At 41.4% G+C, this 21,527-nt stretch overlaps 1 protein-coding gene across 8 annotated transcripts in view; it reads right to left on the reverse strand.

Annotated features, from left to right (window-relative positions):
* Nucleotides 1-18,766, reverse strand: part of JADE1 (jade family PHD finger 1) — a 75,453-nt gene extending 56,687 nt beyond the window's left edge. For 2 of the 8 annotated variants that reach the window (XM_087874582.1, XM_034401456.3), the window contains exons 1-2: nt 17,002-17,203; nt 2,448-2,525 (exon numbers count right to left, since the gene is read on the reverse strand). In XM_087874582.1, the coding sequence (XP_087730708.1) occupies nt 2,448-2,499 (52 nt within the window). In that variant the 5' untranslated portion in view covers nt 2,500-2,525; nt 17,002-17,203. Of the gene's footprint in view, nt 1-2,447; nt 2,526-15,485; nt 15,917-16,716; nt 17,204-18,460 lie in introns of those variants that run through there. The other 6 variants (XM_087874580.1, XM_034401455.3, XM_034401457.3 and 3 more) reach the window with 5 other exon arrangements.
* Between the last annotated feature and the right edge of the window lie 2,761 nt (nt 18,767-21,527).

Consider the following 21,527-nt stretch of genomic DNA (forward strand, 5'->3'; position numbering starts at 1 on the left):
GAAGGAATTTCCTAGGCATGACTTCTCTGTAAAATAACATCCCCTTGGAAATTCATTGCCAGCTGTAAAGACTATAAACTTGTCCAATATTCCAAGGTAGAAACTTTCTAACTCTAGTGCTTCTGAGATTGTATTTTTGCTCCCTGGTGTGGGCATGTATATTAGTTACTGCACATATATGTCAATTCTGGAGTACAAGATCATCTTGATTTCTGCCCAGAAATACAGTCAGGTCCATAAATATTGGGACATCGACACAATTCTAACATCTTTGGCTCTATACACCACCACAATGGAATTGGAATGAAACAAACACAATGTGCGTTAACTGCAGACTGTCAGCTTTAATTTGAGGGTTTGTACATCCAACTCAGGTGAACGGTGTAGGACTTACACCAGTTTGTATATGTGCCTCCCACTTGTTAAGGGACCAAAAGTAATGGGACAATTGGCTTCTCAGCTGTTCCATGGCCAGGTGTGTGATATTCCTTCATTACCCCAATTACAATGTGCAGATAAAAGGCCCAGAGTTCATTTCAAGTGTGCTATTTGCATTTGGAATCTGTTGCTGTCAACTCTCAAGATGAGATCCAAAGAGCTGTCACTATCAGTGAAGCAAGCCATCATTAGGCTGAAGAAACAAAACAAACCCATCAGAGAGATAGCAAGAACATTAGGCGTGGCCAAAACAACTGTTTGAAACATTCTCAAAAAGAAGGAATGCACCGGTGAGCTCAGCAACACCAAAAGACCTGGGAGACCATGGAAAACAAGTGTGGTGGATGACCGAAGAATTCTTTCCCTGGTGAAGAAAACACCCTTCACAACAGTTGGCCAGATCAAGAACACTCTCCAGGAGGTAGGTGTACGTGTGTCAAAGTCAACAGTCAAGAGAAGACTTCACCAGAGTGAATACAGAGGGTTCACCACAAGATGTAAACCATTGGTGAGCCTCAAAAACAGGAAGGCCAGATTAGAGTTTGCCAAACAACATCTAACAAAGCCTTCACAGTTCTGGAACAAGATCCTATGGACAGATGAGACCAAGATCAACTTGTACCAGAGTGATGGGAAGAGAAGAGTATGGAGAAGGAAAGGAACTGCTCATGATTCTAAGCATACCATCTCATCAGTGAAGCATGGTGGTGGTAGTGTCACGGCGTGGGCATGTATGGCTGCCAATGGAACTGGTTCTCTTGTATTTATTGATGATGTGACTGCTGACAAAAGCAGCAGGATGAATTCTGAAGTGTTTTGGGCAATATTATCTGCTCACATTCAGCCAAATGCTGCAGAACTCATTGGACGGCACTTCACAGTGCAGATGGACAATGACCCAAAGCATACTGCAAAAGCAACCAAAGAGTTTTTGAAGGGACAGAAGTGGAATGTTATGCAATGGCCAAGGCAATCACCTGACCTGAATCCCATTGAGCATGCATTTCACTTGCTGAAGACAAAACTGAAGGGAAAATGCCCCAAAAACAAGCAGGAACTGAAGACAGTTGCAGTAGAGGCCTGGCAGAGCATCACCAGGGATGAAACCCAGCGTCTGGTGATGTCTATGTGTTCCAGACTTCAGGCTGTGATTGACTGCAAAGGATTTGCAACCAAGTATTAAGAAGGGAAAGTTTGATTTATGATTATTATTCTGTCCCATTACTTTTGGTCCCTTAACAAGTGGGAGGCACATATGCAAACTGCTGTAAATCGTACACCGTTCACCTGAGTTGGATGTACATACCCTCAAATTAAAGCTGACAGTCTGCAGTTAACGCACATTGTGTTTGTTTCATTCCAACTCCATTGTGGTGGTGTATAGAGCCAAAGATGTTAGAATTGTGTCGATGTCCCAATATTTATGGACCTGACTGTACTTCTAAAAACATATTTGAACAAAATATTTTCCCTGTCAATAAGTTCATTTGGTTCAACTTAAAAATAAGTTCAACTTATTTTTCATAAATTCTTGCAATGAATTCTCCCAGGGAATCACTTGTAAATTGATACTTCACAAGTATTATTGATAATTGATAATAAAGCTTCAAATGATCACTTGTAGAATGAAAATCAGGAGTCATGAAAACTGTAACTCTCAAATATTAGTGAACTACTGATAAAAAGAAAAGTGCTGGAGAAAAATATACATTTACAATTATAAAATGAGAATTGAGAAACTATTCTAACAGGTAAGATTTTCCTAAACATTTGGAACCATAACAGTGTTTTTGTTTCAAACATTTATTATTGTAGTGTGTAATAAACTCTTACAATGCCTTACTGGGGCATACCTTTTTAAAGTTCCTTGATTTTAGCAACCTTTTAGCAAACACTACTCAGCTGATACAATACAAAACACCTTTGTTATTTAAAGTATCACTTTAGAAATTGTGTAAATAAGCTCATACTCCTGGTGTGATCCCAGTACAACAAAAGGAAGCACTTACTGCCATTGTCATCAGAATCTTCACTGCTGCTGGGAATTCGACCTCGTTTCATGATCTTCCTGAGTAACAGCAGGCAGCCTGTGAAGTAATGCAACAAAAGTTAACCCACAGCAATAGTTATCAGGTTTTGATCAAAGAACAACTAGTCAGAAATGAAAACAAACCAAATTACGCAGCACAAATATAAGCAATAAACATCCAAACTCTATTTACATACAACCACAGAAATTTCAGGATAAATCACAAAAATCTCAAGCCTTTAGGCTGCTGCATATATATTTTATTTATTTATTTATTTATTTTATTTTATCAGATTTCTATACCGCCCTTCTCCTTTCGGACTCAGGGCGGTGAACAGCCAAAGTAAAACATTTATACACAAAAGTTAAAATAGATTTAAAATAATTAAATTAAATTTCAAATTTTAAAAATCCACCATAAAATCAGGACAGCCCGGCTAACTGAAAGAAATAGGTTTTAAGGGCCCGACGAAAAGTCCGGAGGTCTGGGATCACTCGTATCTCTGGGGGTAGATTGTTCCAGAGGGTAGGTGCCACCACAGAGAAGGCTCTCCCCCTGGGGATCACCAGCCGACATTGTCTGCCCGACAGCACCCTGAGGAGGCCCTCTCTGTGGGAGTGAACTGGCCGGTGGGAGGCAATTGGTGGCAGAAGACGGTCCCCGGCCCTAAGCCATGGAGCGCTTTAAAGGTGATCACCAACACCTTGAAGCGCACCTGGAAGTCCACCGGAAGCCAATGCAGCTCGCGCAGGAGAGGAGTCACATGGGAGTGCCCAGTTGCTCCCATAATCCCCCGCATGACCGCATTCTGCACCAGTTGGAGCCTCCGGGTGCACCCCAAGGGGAGCCCCATGTAGAGAGCGTTACAATAGTCCAGACCAGAAGTGACGAGTGCTTGAGTGACCGTGCGTAGGGAGTCCCGATCCAGAAAGGGGCGCAACTGGCGTATCAGGCGAACCTGACAGAAAGCCCCACTGGCCACGGCCGTCATATGCTCTTCTAAAGACAGCCGTGCATCCAGGAGGACGCCCAAATTGCGAGCCCGTTCCGTGGGGGCCAATGATTCGCCCCCAATAACCAGCGATGGCGCCTGCTGGCTATACCGGGACCTGGCAGCCACAGCCACTCGGTCTTGGAAGGGTTGAGTCGAAGCCTGTTTCTCCCCATCCAGACCCGCACGGCCTCCAGGCACTGGGACATCACTTCCAAGGCATCGTTGGGATGGTCTGGGGTGGAGATGTACAGCTGAGTATCATCAGCGTACTGATGGAATTCCACCCCAAAACCACGGATGATCTCACCCAGCGGCTTCACATAAATGATGAACAGGAGGAGCGAGAGGACTGACCCTTGTGGCACCCCACAAACAAGGCGCCTCGGGGTCGACCGCTGCCCCCGTCAACACAGATTGCGACCGGTCGGAGAGATAGGAGAACCACCGCAAGACGGTGCCCCCCACTCCCACTCCCTATTTTATGCCTTTAATAGTAGCCAAGTCATAGGAATTGCAACAGAGCCTCCATAGCCTTGCCTATATATGGCATCTAGATATGAGTAACATGGTTCTTAAAACCTTTTGTAGATCTGAGACTTGAACAATACAAGATTGATAATAAAAAGAAAATCCTAAACAGGTAACCCTTGACTTATTAACCTAAATTGAGTCCAAAATTAGTTGTAAATTGTTCCAATACTAAGTCGAGGCATCATGTGACTGGACCCTTTTGGGGGGCGGGGGCAGTTATTAACAAACACCAACTTGTTAAGAAAATCATTTTACCCAATGGGCTTTTTTTTTTTTTTTGCTGAAAACTGAAAGTAAACCCTGGAAATCAGCAAAAATTGTTGCACATCAATCACATGACAGGAGGGTTTAAATAGTCATAAAGATGGTCTGGTTGCGATCGTGTGAATGCAGGGAGAAGGTCTGTTGTAATTTCAGATATTCATTAAGTGACAAGTTGTAAGTCAAGAACTACTTGTCTCTACTTAAACATACACTAGGGACAAAATAGTTCCCATTTTAATGAATGATCCCTTTTTATGACTTAGGAACAGAAACTGTAGCAGCACTTCAGGTTCAAGAACAACAGTAGGAATCTAAGTGGCATGCAATGGAGAAAAGACCTTTCTCCTACTCTTCTCTTTCATAGGACCAAATCTTTCTATGCAGATAGTCAGAGAATGATCACTGGCTGTCGTTCCCTATATTTCAGAAAGAGATATGGAGGGAGGGAGAAAAAAAATCCCCCAATATGAGAAATGCAGTAAATTTGGGTACGTGGCATGGTGGTGAACTAGACAGATTTTCTCCATGCAGGAGTTATGCAAAGTAATCCACAACACATTGAACTATGGAAAAGAAGTTGTAACCTTCCACAGGCTAATCATATGCCATAGGTCTCTTGAATCAGCTTGCCTGCTTCTTTCTATCCACTAAGATCCTTGGCTGTAACAAGTATTTAAAAAGCCCAACTGGTGACAATGGAAGCTTTTAAAATGCTATATATGTGGCAAAGAAGGAACTGAATGAAGCACTAACTCTCCTTATGTACAATGCAACAAAATAAATAAATCAGTATCATAATCTACCTTACTCAATTAAAAAACCCTTGAAAACAAATTTAGTGGTTCTTCAGTACTCATTTGGGATTCATTCCAGGAGGCACAAGTACTAAATACAATGGGTATAGAGCAAATCACGTGACTTACATGACCCTTTATTTCAGCCAGAAGGAGTAATAAGTCACAAAGCAGCTGAGATCCGCAAGTTCTACCTTGCATGTTGAGAACCAGGAGAAAGATGAGTACCGAGGCAAGATTTGTGCCTCAAAACACCAAATTTGATGAGTTTTGAAGCAGTTGAATACTGAAGCATATGACTGTACAGTCTGTGACAAATCTCCAAGTGCTTGTTAAAAATGGTATTCATGGAAAAGATAATTTGATGAGACGCGGTCTGTGTCTTCCTCAATGTTGGGGCCTCTGAAGTCTAGGAGTTGAGGATTCTGTGTAGGATCTTAGCTATTTGTAGTACTGCACTCTTCTGGAAAGAGAACTCCAATGGCATTCATGGGATCTGTTGGAGCTACTTAGCTTAGGAATCACAGCCCAAATGTTCCTATCACTACTGGGGCCACTTTGATCTTTATTTTCCACATCCTGTCCAGTTCCTCATTCCTGGTGTTGCTATCACTTGGCATTGCTATATCTATCACCACTGCTGTCTTCTGATATTTGTCTATTACCATGATGTCTGGTTGATTAGCCAGTACCTGCCTGTCTATCCGGATTCAAAAATCCCATAGGATCTTAACCTTATTTTCCACAACCTTCTATGGGATCACCCACCTAGACTTAGAAGATCTAGTCCATATTCTCTACAAATGTTTCTGTACGCAATATCAGCTACTCGATTGGCTGTTAAGTACTGTATATGCTGTTTCTGCATCTTACACCTGTCACTACATGTTGGACTGTCTCTGAGGCCTCTGCAAGTTTACACCTTGGGTCCTGTCTAATGTGCTAGAACCCTTCTTCTATATATTTGGTGCTTGGTGCTTAGTGCTTGTGCTTGTTCTTGTGCTGCCTTAACTTTCTCATTTTGGGGCACTATCTTATTGATGCATTCCTGGATGTTCTGAATTTCATCCAGGACCGTAGCTTTGACATTCACCCCCAACCACCCTTTTCTGTCTGGTGTACAGTGTCTGGGTGCTGGACTTGGGATAGAAACCTCCATACGTTGTGAAAAGTCTCTGGCTGTTCACATTCACAGCTTCCATGCCCTTTTTGGCCAGCTCACTATACCAGCGTACATGTTGATGGAGTGGATTTATTCTTCCCATTGAGCTCGTTCTTCAGAGCCTATATAATCCTTTGGTGGTACTTGGATGTTGCTATCTTCCTTGCCTCCTCATTGTACTTTCTGTCTGGGGGTACCAAGGTACTTATAGCTGGTCTGTATGTATTGCTATGTGATCCATTGGTAGTTCCACCCCATCAATCTAAACTACTTTCCCTCTCTTGACTACCATCTGGCTATAATTATCTAGTGCAAATGACATCCCAATGTCCTCAATGTAGATCCAGGTCAAGTGGATCAGTGAGTTGATGTCTTGTTCATTCTTTGCATACAACTTGATGTCATTCATGTATAAGAGGTATCTGATACTAGCTCCACTCTTAAACTTGCATCCATATTCATTCTTTGTGATTATCTGGCTGAGGAGGCTTAAGGTCAAGCCAATGGAGAAGAGCAGCAGAGACAGTGTGTCATTTTGGTATATGCTGCACTTGATAAACACTTGTGTGCGCTGTGTTTAGTTTATTTCTAGTGTTGTCTTCCATAGTCGCATTGAGTTCTTGGGGCTCTTAGTGTCCTGTTAACATTGTATGCTAGGCATTTACATGTGTGTTGCATTGAGTCATAGGCTTTCCTGTACTCAATCCAAGCTGTGCTCATAATGATCTATCTAGATCTTGATTTTTAGGTGGTTGCTTTATGAACAACTTGTGTTTGAGCCTCTATTGTTTCTAATGCCTTTCTGAGCTGTGTTTATGTACTGCCCCATATGGTCCTGTAGTTTGCTATAATGTCTGATAAGTCTTTCCCTGTTTTGAGGAAGCAGGTTATTAGCTGGGAGTTGGTTGGTACCATTCCCTTGTAGATGTCTTTTATGATCAGCACTATCGTTCTTTAGTTTAGCCAGTCTGGATGAGAGCCTGCTGCTAGCAAATGGTTCATCAGTGGTGCTAGGCATTCATGCACTACTGTTAGCATCTTTAGCCAGTAGTGCTCTAGGATGGATGCTGTCCAATTCTTCATATGCTTAACCCACTATTGGATTGCTGCTACTGTAATGATGACTGGTTCCTTTTCTGGGAAATTGCTGTGGTCAGTTCTCAGGTCCTGCATCCACTTTGCACTGCTCTCATGCATCTTCTCTTTCTCCCATACATCCTTCCAATACAGTTCAGTTGCTGCTGTTAGTAGCTCTGCTGTTACTGTGATACTGCACTGGAGAACAGGACATTTACCTTCTTGGCCTTTGTTTCTCTAGTGTATCTCCTTAGCCTGATAGCCAGTGTTGTAAGCTTTTGTTTAAAAGTCTCAATGGCTACAGATGGAGTCAGGCTCTTGTATTTTTTCAGTAGCTAAGTGTTATCCTTAATCTTCACACCTTTCTGTAATTCTACCAGCTGGTTAACCTTTGCTTTGATCTCTAACATTATTTTTCGGGGAGGGGGATGTACTACTTGATTCTCTAGCCAAGCATCTCCAGGATTACAGCAGATGTAGCGTGTATCAGTTCATTGATCTGAGTTATCATGATAATAGGGATTGTTGTGAGGGTCCTGTTGACATCTTCTAGCATATTATCTGATCATACTTCTCTGCTGAGCCTTGGTAATTGGTCTCAAGGGTTGATTATAGCAAGTTTACCCATAATCTTATGCCTCATATCAGCAGCTTTGTAATAGAGAAGGTGGTGGTGACATTCCAACTTCAGATATTGGCTGCACATTCAGGTCTTCCAGGTCTTCTTGATTATGGGATAGGTATAGTTGGTCTACCTCTTCCAACAGAGAAAATGCTAGCTCTCTCTCTCTCTCTCTCTGTATATGTGTGTTTATACATATATATCAGGGTGGGTTCTACTTACCTTGACTTTGGGGTCAGTGGGCAGAGCCTCCTGCCGGTTTTACTACCGGTTCTATAGAACCGGTGCAAACTGGGGGCAACCCACCACTGATATATATATAATTTAAGTAGATACATTATGCTATTTTAATAGTTTTCCTGGAAACATCCACTAGCCCACAGACTGCTAAGAGTTTAAAAATTAGTTTGGTACATAACGTGACCTGAAGATATTTATATACTTAAAAAGGAATTATTTACAGAGTTACCTAAGCTTTGTATGACTGTGGTAGTCTCTCTAAAGCAGTGGTTCTCAACCTTCCTAATGCCGCGACCCTTTAATACAGTTCCTCATGTTGTGGTGACCCCCAACCAGGGGTGGGTTCTAAATTTTTTTACTACCGGTTCTGTGAGCGTGGCTTATTTTGTGAGCGTGGCTTGGAGGTCATGTGACTGGGTCGGCGTGGCTAGCTGTCATGTGACCAGGTGGCCATGGCTATGTGTATAGGGACTACTCAGAGGGCTGAAAAAAGTCATTTCTGACTGGTCCTCGCACTTTTGACCGGTCTTCGCACTTATGACTGGTCATCATTTATGCCCATTGCAGCATTCTTAACAACCGTGTCACTCATTTCACAACTGCTTCTCTTCACCATGGTGACAAGATAGGGCAAAAAGGTAAAATGTGAGGACAGTTGTAAGTTCAAGGACTGGTCAAAAGCGCAAGGACCAGTCAGAAATAACTTTTTCAGCCCACTGAGTAGTCCATATGCATAAAAAGATACAGCAATAGAGAGGGATGAAGGAAGGGAAGGGAAATTAGAGGAGGAGGGAGGGTAAGAGAGGGAGGAAGAGAGGAGGAGAAGGAGAAAGGAAGAGGAAGTAGGGAGAAGAAAAGGGGGAGGAAGAGAAAGTAAGAAAGAAAGAAAAGAGAGAGGTGGTAGGTTTGAGGAGAAAGATTGCTGCACAACAAAAAAGATGAAAGGGAAGAAAGCCAACCCCAAACAAATATAAAGATATTAAGATAAAGAATGAATTGTTAAACTTTAAAGAATAAAAGAGAACAAATATGAATAAATAACAATAATTAGAAACACACATACAAACATACAATGTATTTTCTTTGAACAGAGTATTTGGCCGGTTCACAAATTTAAACAGTGTTTAGTCATTTCTATTAAATTTACAATTTCTATATTTCCTTTTTGCCACATTTATTCCTCATCTATTTTTGTAAAAAACCAATATTACCCTTCATCTTCATCTCTAATCTTAATCAAGTTCAATTTTTCCTTTCTATTCTATATTATACCCCTTCCCATTGTCATCTATTTTTATATCCATCCCCACATTGGTTAATTATGTAATATTACAGTTGTTTAATATAAATTCAACATTTTAATATAAATCAATTAGTTATATAACTACCTTTTTATATATTAATCAATATGAACATGAATATTCCAATTATTTCCATGCAATCCAATTTCTTACAAATCAATTAATTATATTTACCAATAATAATAAACCAAATAATTTCCCCCATATATTCCTCCAAACCACAACTTAACCATTTCTGCTTTCAACACAATATACAATTAACAGCATCTCAATTATTACAATTCCCTAGTTAAATAGAGCTTTTTTTCTTTTGTGTTTTAAAATCTTGAACTCTCCTTTTTCCCTAAATTTCCCATTGTTTGCACCTACCTTTTTTGGTGAGGAAAAAGAAAAGAAATCTGCCTGGCTAATTTTTCAACATTGCAGCAACAGCAAAGACAACAGCCTGCTTTAGTTTCGTTTTCGTTTTTCAGCATAGCTAGGGGAAAAAAAATCTGCTCCAGGACTCTTTGCAAGAAAGCAGCAGCGCCCTCGGCAAAACAGCTGAGACCAAATCAGCTGAGAGTCGGGAGCCGATCTAATCAAAGGCTAATTAGCCTATGCTGAAGCTCCGCGGGCCAATAAAATTACAAAAAAACACCGAACCATTTGTTAAATTGCTGGCTCGCCCGCCCCTCGCCCACCACTATTTATTGGCAATAAATAGTGGTGCGGAGGGGCGGGGCAAGCCAGCAATTTAACAAATGGTTCGGCTGAACCCCCTAGAACCGGCAGAATCCCACCACTGGCTATAGGGCGGCCCTTTGAAGCCCCCGCAAGAATTTAAACAGTTTTTTTTCCTCTAGCCATCAGCTGGGACTCCGGAGGCAGCAATAGATTGGGAGTGGACGGGGTAAGCGAACGGCTGGCGATCCAACAGAGCAGAGAGTGAGGGTGAGTGAAGGCGTGGGGGGGGGGCGAGAGAGGGCTTTGGCAACCCCTGTGAAATGGCCGTTCGACCCCCAAAGTGGTCGCGACCCCCAGGTTGAGAACCGCTGCTCTAAAGTGTTATACAGTTATCAGTTTCTAAAATAATTACTTCACTTAGTTTGTGCAGCCATGATAATCAACATTAAGTTTTTCAGTTAATTATTTAGCTTTTTTCAAAATCTGGGCATTCTACTACAATGACAAAACAATACTCTGAGCAGTATGCTGAGCATCATTAACTGCTTCTGCGGAATAAAAAAAAGGGTGCTTGTATTTTTTTCTTAATTTAAATACAAAATAATCATGGCCTGAGAGCAAGTTAATAAGATATTTTAGTCCAAGGAAGAATCAAGATTCTACGAAGTTAATGTAATATTTTGGTGCATCAATAAATAATCTACCTAAGAATATGGCAAACACTGATGCCAATAAAGGAGAATATTAGCTCAGGATTGAAAAATATGTGACTTTCAGTTAATTACTGAAAACCACATATGGGTTAAGACAGAAAAATAATGCAAATTCCTAAACTCTAATAAGATTTGAGTTAACTTACTCTTCAACATGACTCTCACAATTGCTAAATAAAATAATAATGGGGGAGAAATATCTAAAATATAAGAAACACAGAGCAGTATTTATTTCAATAATCACAATAAAAAATACTCTTTAAATGTAGGGAGGGCTGTCATTTTGAAACAATAAACCTGAAAATACCATTTTATTGATTTAGTAACATTTACAGATTACCAATTATTTTATCTCTTTATCACAAGAGCAGAAAGCAACACCAAAAAATAATGCAGAAAGTATGTCAGCATTCTGATTGAATCTTGGTATCACTATTATAGAATCTAAGGCAGAATGCATGGGAAAGCACTCAATCTGAGATAATGATTATTTACTATAATCCAGAATACAGCAATAGATGTCTTAATGTAGGATGGCATTCTATGTAATTACAAAATTTTTGGTGAAGTCCAGAACTGATTTGGCTCAAGAGGACAATTGTGTCTTGAAACATATGAATTCCCCTAAAAAAACAAGTGTTGTTTCTACAACATGAAAATCTGTCTCATCTCATGTATCTGCAGGACCGCCGTTCTCTAAGGACATCTACCTGTCCTATCAGGTTAGTTAAGGTGGGCATACTCCTAGTTCCTTCCACTGGCACCTAATGAGAACCAGGTATGTACTTTTCCATGGCAGCTCCTGCTCTTTGGAACACTCTTCCTCCTGAGGCTATACACATGTTTAAAATAAATAAATAAATGTCTCGTCATATTTCCTAAAGTTCTCAATTTATTTCTCAATATAAGTTTTTCTCCTTTGCCATTTTGATGGGTTCATTGCAAAGTTATCTTGGTTTCCCTCATGTAATAATCTGATAAAAGAAGGAAACTGATATCAGTAGCATGCTATAGATCTTCATTTCTATGTCATACCTGCTCCTCCTTCTCCAAAAAAGTTCAAATTAAGCATTCAAGTTTCTGATCACATACACTATTCTTTAATCTAAGAATATTTAAACTAAGAAACCAGGGCCATGAATGTTCACACAATCCTTAGATGTTGTCAGAAAATTGCTCAAATACTTGTAATGAGATGGAAAATAAAAGGGATTAACACATGGGAAATAATAATAATTTTATACTGCAATGAATTAAACATAAAATTATATTAAACCCATTCTGTATTTTGTAATGAGGCTCTTAGAATGACATTTAGAGACCAAGTATGGCAGTTGGGCCCCAAAAGTTATGCACCTTTCACTTAGATTGTAATAACATCACTAAATTAAAAAACCCTGCAAATGTTTGATCATCAGACTTCCCAATACAAAAGAATACTGCACAAAATATTTACCTTAGCCATTTAGAAATAAATCCATTAAAACGAAGAAGAGGCCTAAATGTATTTCCTACAGGAGAATGGACGTTGGTCTTACCTGATACGTCCCTTCTCAGCGTGTAGAAAGCGTCAGTCAGGCTGGGAACACGCCTCGTCTAGCGTATGACCGAGCCTTGCAATATCTTTTAAACTCCGCCCTTCCGGCTGCCCCAGTTCTTCGGCTCGGTCTACGCGTGACGAGACGTGTCTTCAGCCTCTGATCGTTTTCATAGCTGGAATTTCTACTTCTCTGGACTTTCAGGTCTGATTGCCCTAAAAAGACTGTTTCTTCTTAATTGACTGTCTTAAAATCGCCGCTGAGGTTTGCGGCGAACTCACGCCCCTCAGTATTTCCTACAGGAGAAGACGCCATTTTCCCCTCCCATTTCCCACCTGTCTATAACCTCCAGTGAGAGTTCAGAAAGCATTGGAATTGCCCAAACCAAATTAATAGGATTGCTCTTCGCCTACTGAATTAACAGTGTATTCAGACAATAAGACTTAGTTTTAACTATACATTAGGTATTATAAAACTAACACACATAAAATAAATCAAATATATTTTCATTTCTCAAGGATATTAATACAGAGTACCAGTATACACGATCAAGAGTCTGATAGATTGATCAACAGCATATGGGAAAAATGTAGCTTGAAAGCGACTACAATTATTTTTTAATGGATGAAGAGAAACATTTTATATGGGCATTAAATGCATATCCCCAGGTCAAAGCTTTTATAACTTGTTTCCTCCTAGAGTAATTTTAATGACTTCCATAAACCTCTGGGTAAAAAGGATTTATAATTCTAGTTCTGACAAATCATTAACTAGAAGCAGTGTTAAAACAAACTCTAAAATAAATTGCATAAAGCCACTACAGGAACAGCACAAGAATGCAAGAAGAATCTTGTCCTGCAACGCACACTAGTATTGAAGTTACATGAGCTGTATACCAAGTACTCAGTTTCAAACATTTTGACAGTCAGAACTACACTTCCTGATTGGGACTTAACATAAACAAGAACACAAAATAATAAATCTCCACATAAATTCTCAATGTCTTTTAGAAAATATTTTGGCACTACAAAATATTATGTCAAAGAAAGAAGTGTTTTTCTGTCTATTGATTGCAGTGATCACCAAAGAATGTACTAGTTTCTTTGATTTAACTAATTATCAAGGATTTTGGCAGAAATAAATTGGATTATATCTATCTATCTAGATTAAACTAGCTCTTCCCCATCAGATTTATTTGACAATTAATGGTATGAGGAATCATCACCTGAATACATTTTCAGTAAGAAATAAAATCCGACACCACAGCCACATGTGATTGATTTTACTATACAATACCAAATGAAAGAAGCAGGAAGAAAACTTTTGTGATTTTAATTTAAGCATCTATGTTAATATCAATAGAACTGGACTGAAAATTGCAGACTATAGAAGTCTGTTTTGAAAATCTGCATCGCTTGTTGCATAAAATATCTTTGAGTGGAAGTTTCTCACAAGACAGAGCCCATTTTAGAACAGGGGTCCCAAATCCCTGGTCCACGGCCTGGTGCTGGTCCATCTTATTGGGAACTGGGCCACACAAGTGGCAGGCGAGCACACAAAGCTTTATTTGCGCAAGTACAAATCCATCCTCTTTCCTACGCTGATCGGCAGAGCCATAAAGGTTGTGGACCACTCCTTTAGAACACAGAACTACTATTAATAGAGAACAGACATACAAGTGTGAATATCAGCAGAAGATGGTGCAAATACATACTTTTTCCAGATCAGCTAAGCTAAACTGTAGCAATGACAATTTAACTTTAGCAAGTCTGAGTCCAGATTGTGTTTATGACATTAAGAGCAATGGAAATCTATTTGATTCTAAGCTATATTTACAATTATGTATCACAATGGTGTACAGAAAGTCCTTGACTTACAACTACACCTGAGCCCAAAATTTGTTTTACTGGGACATTTGTTAAGTGAGTTTTATCCCCGTTCTCTGGAACCAGTTACCTCCTGAGGTCTGGACCATCCCCACCCTATTGGCCTTCCGAAAAGCGGTGAAGACCTGGCTTTTCCGGCAGGCCTGGGGCTGTTGATCTTGCTTTGCGATCTGACGAGATCCGGCCATGAATGATGTGAATGAGTTTTAATGTCTTTAATTTTTAAGTGTTTTTATAGTGATTTTTTGATTGTGAGCAACCCTGGGTCTTCGGAGAGGGGTGGCATATAAATTGAATAAATAAATAAATAATAAATAACAACTTAACAGTTGTTAAGTGAATCACTGCAGTTGTTAAGTTAGTAACACAGTTATTAAATGAATCTACCTTCCTCATTAACATTGCCTGTCGGAAGGTTGCAAAAGGTGAATACAGGACCTCAGGTCACTCCAACTGTCATAAATATAAGTCGGTTGCCAAGTGGCTAAATTTTGAGGATGTTGCAACAGTCATAAGTATGAAAAATTTTCATAAGTCACTCTTTTCAGTGTCATTGTAATTTGTAAATGGCACTAAACAAACTGCTCTAAGTCAAAGCCTACCTGTACTCAGTATGCTATGAATAAATTCAAAAATTCAACAGCCAAGTTATTGTGTTATTTTAATTAATATGAATATTTCAAGGCATACATTCTGAAGATACAAAATCAATATGACAACCTAATCTATAACATCTCTATGGAGTAATTAGAAGTTGTAAATTCACTATTTTAAATGCAAAAAGAATTCAACTTTACCTATAAATCGAGTTATCAGATTGTCATCTGAGATAAGTAAAAGTATCTACCTAAAGTGATTTTTTGTACTCTTGTTGTAAATATAACCTACATCACTTCTTTCTGCAAAATTAAGTACCCACAAGAATTAGTTTGTGAACACACTTCACTGCTTTGAGCTTCTTAGGAGTGGGCAAAGATTCCAAGAAATCCCACAAATCTGTTTGCCTTCAAAGTATGGATTCTCCACTTGGCTTTGATTTAACAGGAGGGTTCTTATTTGAGAGATGAAAGGGATTAATTCTCAAGCTGGATCTTAGCTTCCTGATGACATTTCTAGATGTAGGATCTTAGAAGAGCAGTCACAGAATTCATTCTCACTCTCTCATCATCAGCATCCGAATTAGGAGACTACAGCAAATAAAAAGCTACACCAATCCTACAGCAGCTCACCAATTTTTCAAATTCCACAGGTGAACCGTTGCTCTTAACACGACCTTTTCAATCCCATCACTCGGTCAATGCAGTAACAACACCCTAAACCGCCAAGAGTTAAGTAGACGGATAGTACAGAAAGGACAAGCCTCCTCTCCAGAGGAAGCTCTGCGCACCGAGTTGGGGGGCGGGAAAGAGGCGGCTGACCAGCCAAACGCCAGCAAGATCACCGTTACAAGTCTCTGCATTTGAAACTGATCAAGCCCCCGCGGCGCATCCTCCAGTCTCTCTTCTTCCGCTCCGCCCTCTTTCCCAGCTGCACCAATCCGCACAGCCCCGGTTGCAAATCAAACTTGGTGTTCCCGGCGGAGCTTCGCTTCCCAAATCCATCGCTGCTCGCGCAAAGCTGTAGCGCAGCCCTCCCCCTTGATCTCCATGTTGTAACGTCTGGGGAAAGAGGGGCGGGGAGGGTTCGTGGATTGAGCGGCAAGAGCCGCGAATATCTCCCAGGCCCTGCTTCTCTGCTCCCACCCGCAGTTCGCCCGCCTCTCTCCTCCCACCACTCGACAGTTCTGGAAACTGTATCACCCCGTCAAGAGGAAATCATTCAGCAAGCAGTTGCAAACAAATCAACGCCCTCTAGTTCCCACTCGCTAGAGAGAAGCGATTTGGGGGGGGGGGGGAGCACGTAAGATAGAAGCCCCGTAATAAAGGATGGTTGAAAGGGACTAAGAAACGTAAACGCTTCTCCAGCATCTTGCAAAGATCGAAGGTAGAAAGTGATAAGGTGATGGGCATGTAGAAAGGCCCCGGGGGAGCTTTGTCTAATTCCGTCAAAACGCTTGATGCATTTTCTTCCTCCCCACCCACATCGCTCCTCCTGAAGGCGGGAGGAGCCGGCCACGGCCCGTTCGGTGGCAAAGAAGTAGCTATTTGAACACACCATCGCCTACATCCATTTTCTTTGCCTTGATGCGGAGAGGGGAAACGTGTTTCCACACCCCTCCAACTGAGCTTGAGTTCCGCCCGTCCTATCCACCGTTCTTTCATTGACCTATTTTACCCCCGTTAATAAGTAACGTCGCAAATCGGGGATTTCTTAGCTCAGACCAGTCCGCTCGGGTGCAACCTTCTGACGTTTCTAATACGAAGCACTGCATTACCAATCATGCTACCCCTGTACGATTTCCCAAGTGGGGAGGAAGGGAAAGGGGGGGGGAACGACTTGTCCACCAGCATCCGACGTTACCTCTGAAAAGCCCCACGGTAGTGTTTCACGACTCTACTGAGACGCAACTGCCAAGCTCCGCGACTAATTCATTCAGAGGGATTTGAGAACAAATCCCAACCCTCGGGGTGAAGAGTGCTTTGAAAAGTTTGCACCCCCGCCCCCCCCCCCACACACACACTTGCGAGTGTTTGTGGCTGCACAGCAACGGCGCAGGTATTTAAGTGCCCCCCCTTCGGTAAAAAGGGAGGAGTAAGATTGCTCGGAAAGAATGGAGAAGTTCAGGTTTTTGCTGACGCCGCGCACCTGCCTGTTGACCCGCCAGCCGGCTATTCTGCCAACCACCCAAGATTCCTTGCCTTCGAGCGTAGCCCAGCGAAGAAACCCCGCCTCCTTACGGGGGCGGAGGGGCTAATGAGTGTAGCAAATGAGACTCTTCTGAAGAGCTTCGAATCCCAGGCAGCATTCCACGTTTCGTCCTCTCTCTCCCCCTGCGTTAATCATTTGCGCCACCAGCAGCAGCGGCGGCGGCGTTGAGCATTGACAATCTGCTGCCACCCAGCAGAATAGCGGCTGAACAACACGCTCCGTTGCTAAACGCACCACACACCCCTTGTTTTCATGCTATCCATATGCTCACACTTCCTTAACACGTGCACTTTCGGGGTCTTCCCACTTGCAGTCCAACAGGCGCGGGAAAAGCATTTCGGGCTTCTGGTGCGAGTATCAGGCCGGTTTTATTTTATTTTATTAAAGAATCCAGGTGCCCATTTAACTAAAAATCCCCTAAGATGCTCGTCTCCAGAAATACAGCGCCGTACCACGGCGTCCAAACAAATTTGGAGCCAAATCTGATTTATTAAGAAAAGGAGCATTTGTCAGTAAAAGGCGTTTTATCATCTTATCCCTCCGTATCCTTCTTGCCCTTGAATTACTGCAACGGATATTCCGAACATGTGGGTGACACGGCGACAGATTCTGGCTCTGGCCACCCCTCCCCCTGCTTTTTAAAGCTGTCTAAAAAGGACCTGTGCTCTGCCATTGCCATCTGTCTTCCAAGTTGTTAAAACGCGCCTCACTTTTCCGTTACGGCTGATCTCTCTCTCTCTCTCTCATTCAGCGTGGATGCGTTTTTAGGGTGGCCCGTCCTCCTCACCCACAAAGAAAACTGTGGCAAAAGTCTCTGGATCGATTACAAAATAGTCCCTAAGACCGGAAGGAACAGCCCAACATTATTGTCCTATTTATTCTTCTTATTAACCACTCTGCAACCCGATTCATTCATCTGGTTCATCCTAAGAAGCTTCTGGTTTGCCAAAAGCGAAGTCTGCAGCGACAGAATATACAGCCAGCCCTTAACTCCCCTTCCCCTCCCCCCCCCTTCAATTCGGATGTTCTCAACCGTTCCAAAAAACCGGGTTTTTTCCCCCCTTCCTCCTCCCTTGCCCCCACCCCTTTCCTCCCCAGCAATGTACAAGTTGCTTATGGGATAGCGAAGCTGCAACTCAACTGCCTCCTCTTTTTGCTCCCTATCAAGAAGCAAATCTTTTGGCGCCATATTAATGACGTACTATATTATTTCCACTAGGCAGCGACCTTCGGCATTAAATTGCTCTCTAGCTGCTTCTGGAGAACTCCAAAGCTAAGCGAGCGGAAAAAAAAAAAAAAGCCCCACCACCACACATCAAACATGGCTGTGCAAGGCAGCTCCTTCTGCGGCGACGGGCGGAAAGGCGAACGTAAGGAACTGCCTGGCCACAGTTACCTGCTGCTGTTGCCGCCGAGATGGTTGCCAGTCAGGTTGGAGTTTCTCTGCGCGAAGGGCTCCGTGCTGCCTCATGAGTTCAGACAAGCATTGGAGAATGGGAGCAGATTGTGTCTCTCTTCACACTCGCACACGCACATACACACACACACACACACTCACACCGAGGGGGAAAAGAGCGAGAGCGAGAGACTCTCACTCTGACTGACGTTTTTACTTGTTATGGAGGAAGGACTCTGTGAATCAAACTCATTTCTGGGTCACTGCTGCCACAGGGGGGAGCTACTTTAATCCCCTGCCAAAACTAGAGGGAGGGGGTGGAGAAGAGAGACAGAAATAGGGTGGGGAGGAGGAGGAGGAGGAGGAGGCAAGAAAAAGAGAGAGGGAGCGGGAGGGAGGGACAGGGAAACCATTGCACTTGGAAACTGTCTGCTTTTAACTCTTTGCAGCCCAGCAAGCTGAAGATGTCATGCTCCATTAACACAAACAGAGCTACTATCTCTTCTGGAGTTTTGCATGGAGGGACCTGCCTTTTGGGGAAAGAAGAAGAATGTATAGCGGAACTGGTGCAGGGAAAATGTGCACATCCCAATATTGTCAGCTGCTTTATAAAAGGGAAAAAAAGGCTCTCTGACTGACACATGGGAAGCCTACTTTCTTTAAAAGGACACACCATTTGCCTGGCATAAAAAAAATGGGATATTATTTTAGAGAATAAAAACACAAAAGTAGCCATGGAAACATATGCAGACATACAATTTTCTATTTGGGATCCTCTTTGGATGTTTTAAATTGTTTGGGCGAGTGACAGTCCGTGTGCCAGAGAAAGGAGTTTTGAACTAGGTGACAGGCATTTAATCAGCTTCCTTCCTCCAAAGTTATTTTATTATAATTGATATATGTGCTTTGATTTTTTTTTCATGTTTTAAAGTATACAATAAGTCTCTTATTTAATTTTGGCACTGCCAACTCCAGAGCAACAATAGACAACACATCACAGCAGTCTTGTCTAATGGGGTATTTTGCCGATTATCTATGTTCCCATTTACCTGGCTCATTCCATCAGACTGATCTCTGCCATTAATGTGAAGAAAAAAACTAGAATGGAGCAAAGAAACTCCTTGCAAGTTAAAATCTGGGTTTGAACAAGCATCATAAGACCCTTCCTAGAATAGCAGTCCCCAACCTTTTTGGCACCAGGGACCGGTTTGGTGGAAGACAATTTTTCCACAGACTGGGTGAAGGAGAAGAGTATGCAACCCAGCTCCCACGCGTGCACAGTTTACAGTAGGGTTCGCTTGCTTGCAGTTTACCTCCAGCTGTGGCCCGGTTCCTAACAGGCCACGGACCGGTGCTGGTCTGTGGCCCAGGGATTGGGGATCCCTGTCCTAGAAGACACACCTACAGAGATACATAAATGTCCTTTTCATGCACATATACTAAGCGTTCTTTAGAATCACATTGACACTGCATACATGGAACCTTCTTTGTTCTATTCATTACCTCTAGAAGATCCATGTAGAAAGATTTCTCCCAAGACTGTAGTAAGATTCAGGAAATTCAGCGAATATTTTAAATTTATGCTATATCTAAGGGACATGGCACATGTCGAGTTGTCTTCATTTCCCACTATCTCAAAATTTTAAAAAGTTTTAAAGACTCACTCTTATCAGCAGGTTTTAAACCAGGGTGTCAAACTTGCGGCCTATAGGCCGGATGTGTCACACGCAGGCCATGCCCACTCCACCCCAGCTCTGTGAATGGGAAAAATGTTGCGAAACATCACGTGACAGCAATGTGACGCAGTGAGTTTGACCCCCGTGTTTTAAACTATCAATTTGATAGTATTAATAGCATTTTGATATTAATTGTACAGTAATTTATGTTTTAACTTACTGGATTCTGGATTCCATTCCATCCATCCAGTCATTTAACCATTTACAATTGTTAGCAAATCATGGCAGAATGTGCTAGAATTTTTACATACTTATCCTGCCAATATCAACTTTGTATTCCTTTCATTTATACTTCAAGCATGCACACAGGAAGTTTGTACATCTGGATGCATATTCTTAAAAAAAGAAAAGAATTCAAGAATTTCAGTGTTGAATCTCCTATCATGTCAGTATTCTTGAATTTTGAAATAATGAAGAAATTATCTTCCAAAAAAGCATTTTATTACAATATGCATTAAGTTAGTTGTGACAATATGCATTAAGTTAGTTGTGACAAATAATGTTCCTAGACAGCCATGACTTGGATGTTATCTGACAGATTGACACTCTAGACTTTTACACATCTCTTTGGTGTCCTCAGAATCAGATTACCTTCTTCAGTATTATTAGACAAGAAATTGGCCATCCTGTTCTCAAAAGATAAAAAAAAAGGAAGATGAAGCCAAAGTATTTTAAAATTCCACAATAGTAGAATTCATTTTTTTAAAAAAATAAGTTGTGCACATTGGCGTACAAAATACTTTTATGATATTTATTTTGAACCTATGTGAGTTAAGGGAGTGAGGAGAAAAAGGGGAAATGCTAACACCAAGAAGTCTATCTTTGCAAATTTGCAAGAATGAAAGATGATAAAATATCTACAAAATCAAAAATGGGCACTTCTACTTTAATTATGATTCTCTAAATAGTTACCATTGTCCTTTAAAAAAAAAAGAAGATAAAATATGGGCTGATGACTGAAAATGATATAATCGTCAGGATGCCCATAAAGTTACTGTGATGTACCAAGCATATACATAATAAAAGATGATATATTCATCTGGATGGCTATGAAGTTACCATAATGAACTGAGCATAGTGCACATTAAAAGGACCATTTGAAATAGTCTTGGCCTTTGCATATTCAATTAACAGCTGAATCTTTCATACCATGGAAGTAAGAGTTATCATCTCGGATATTTGTTGATCAGGCACCTGCATAAAATCACAGGAATAGTTTGGTCAAAATGTTGGCACCCTATTCATAAGACATTTGCATTGCATTTATACCATCTGTCAACACCCAGTACCAGACACTTGCAGCCAACCAGAATTTCTTTACACCAATATTT

The sequence above is a fragment of the Pantherophis guttatus genome, chromosome 8 (assembly GCF_059756535.1).
Source record: "Pantherophis guttatus breed Tessera chromosome 8, ASM5975653v1, whole genome shotgun sequence".
NCBI lineage: Eukaryota > Metazoa > Chordata > Lepidosauria > Squamata > Colubridae > Pantherophis > Pantherophis guttatus.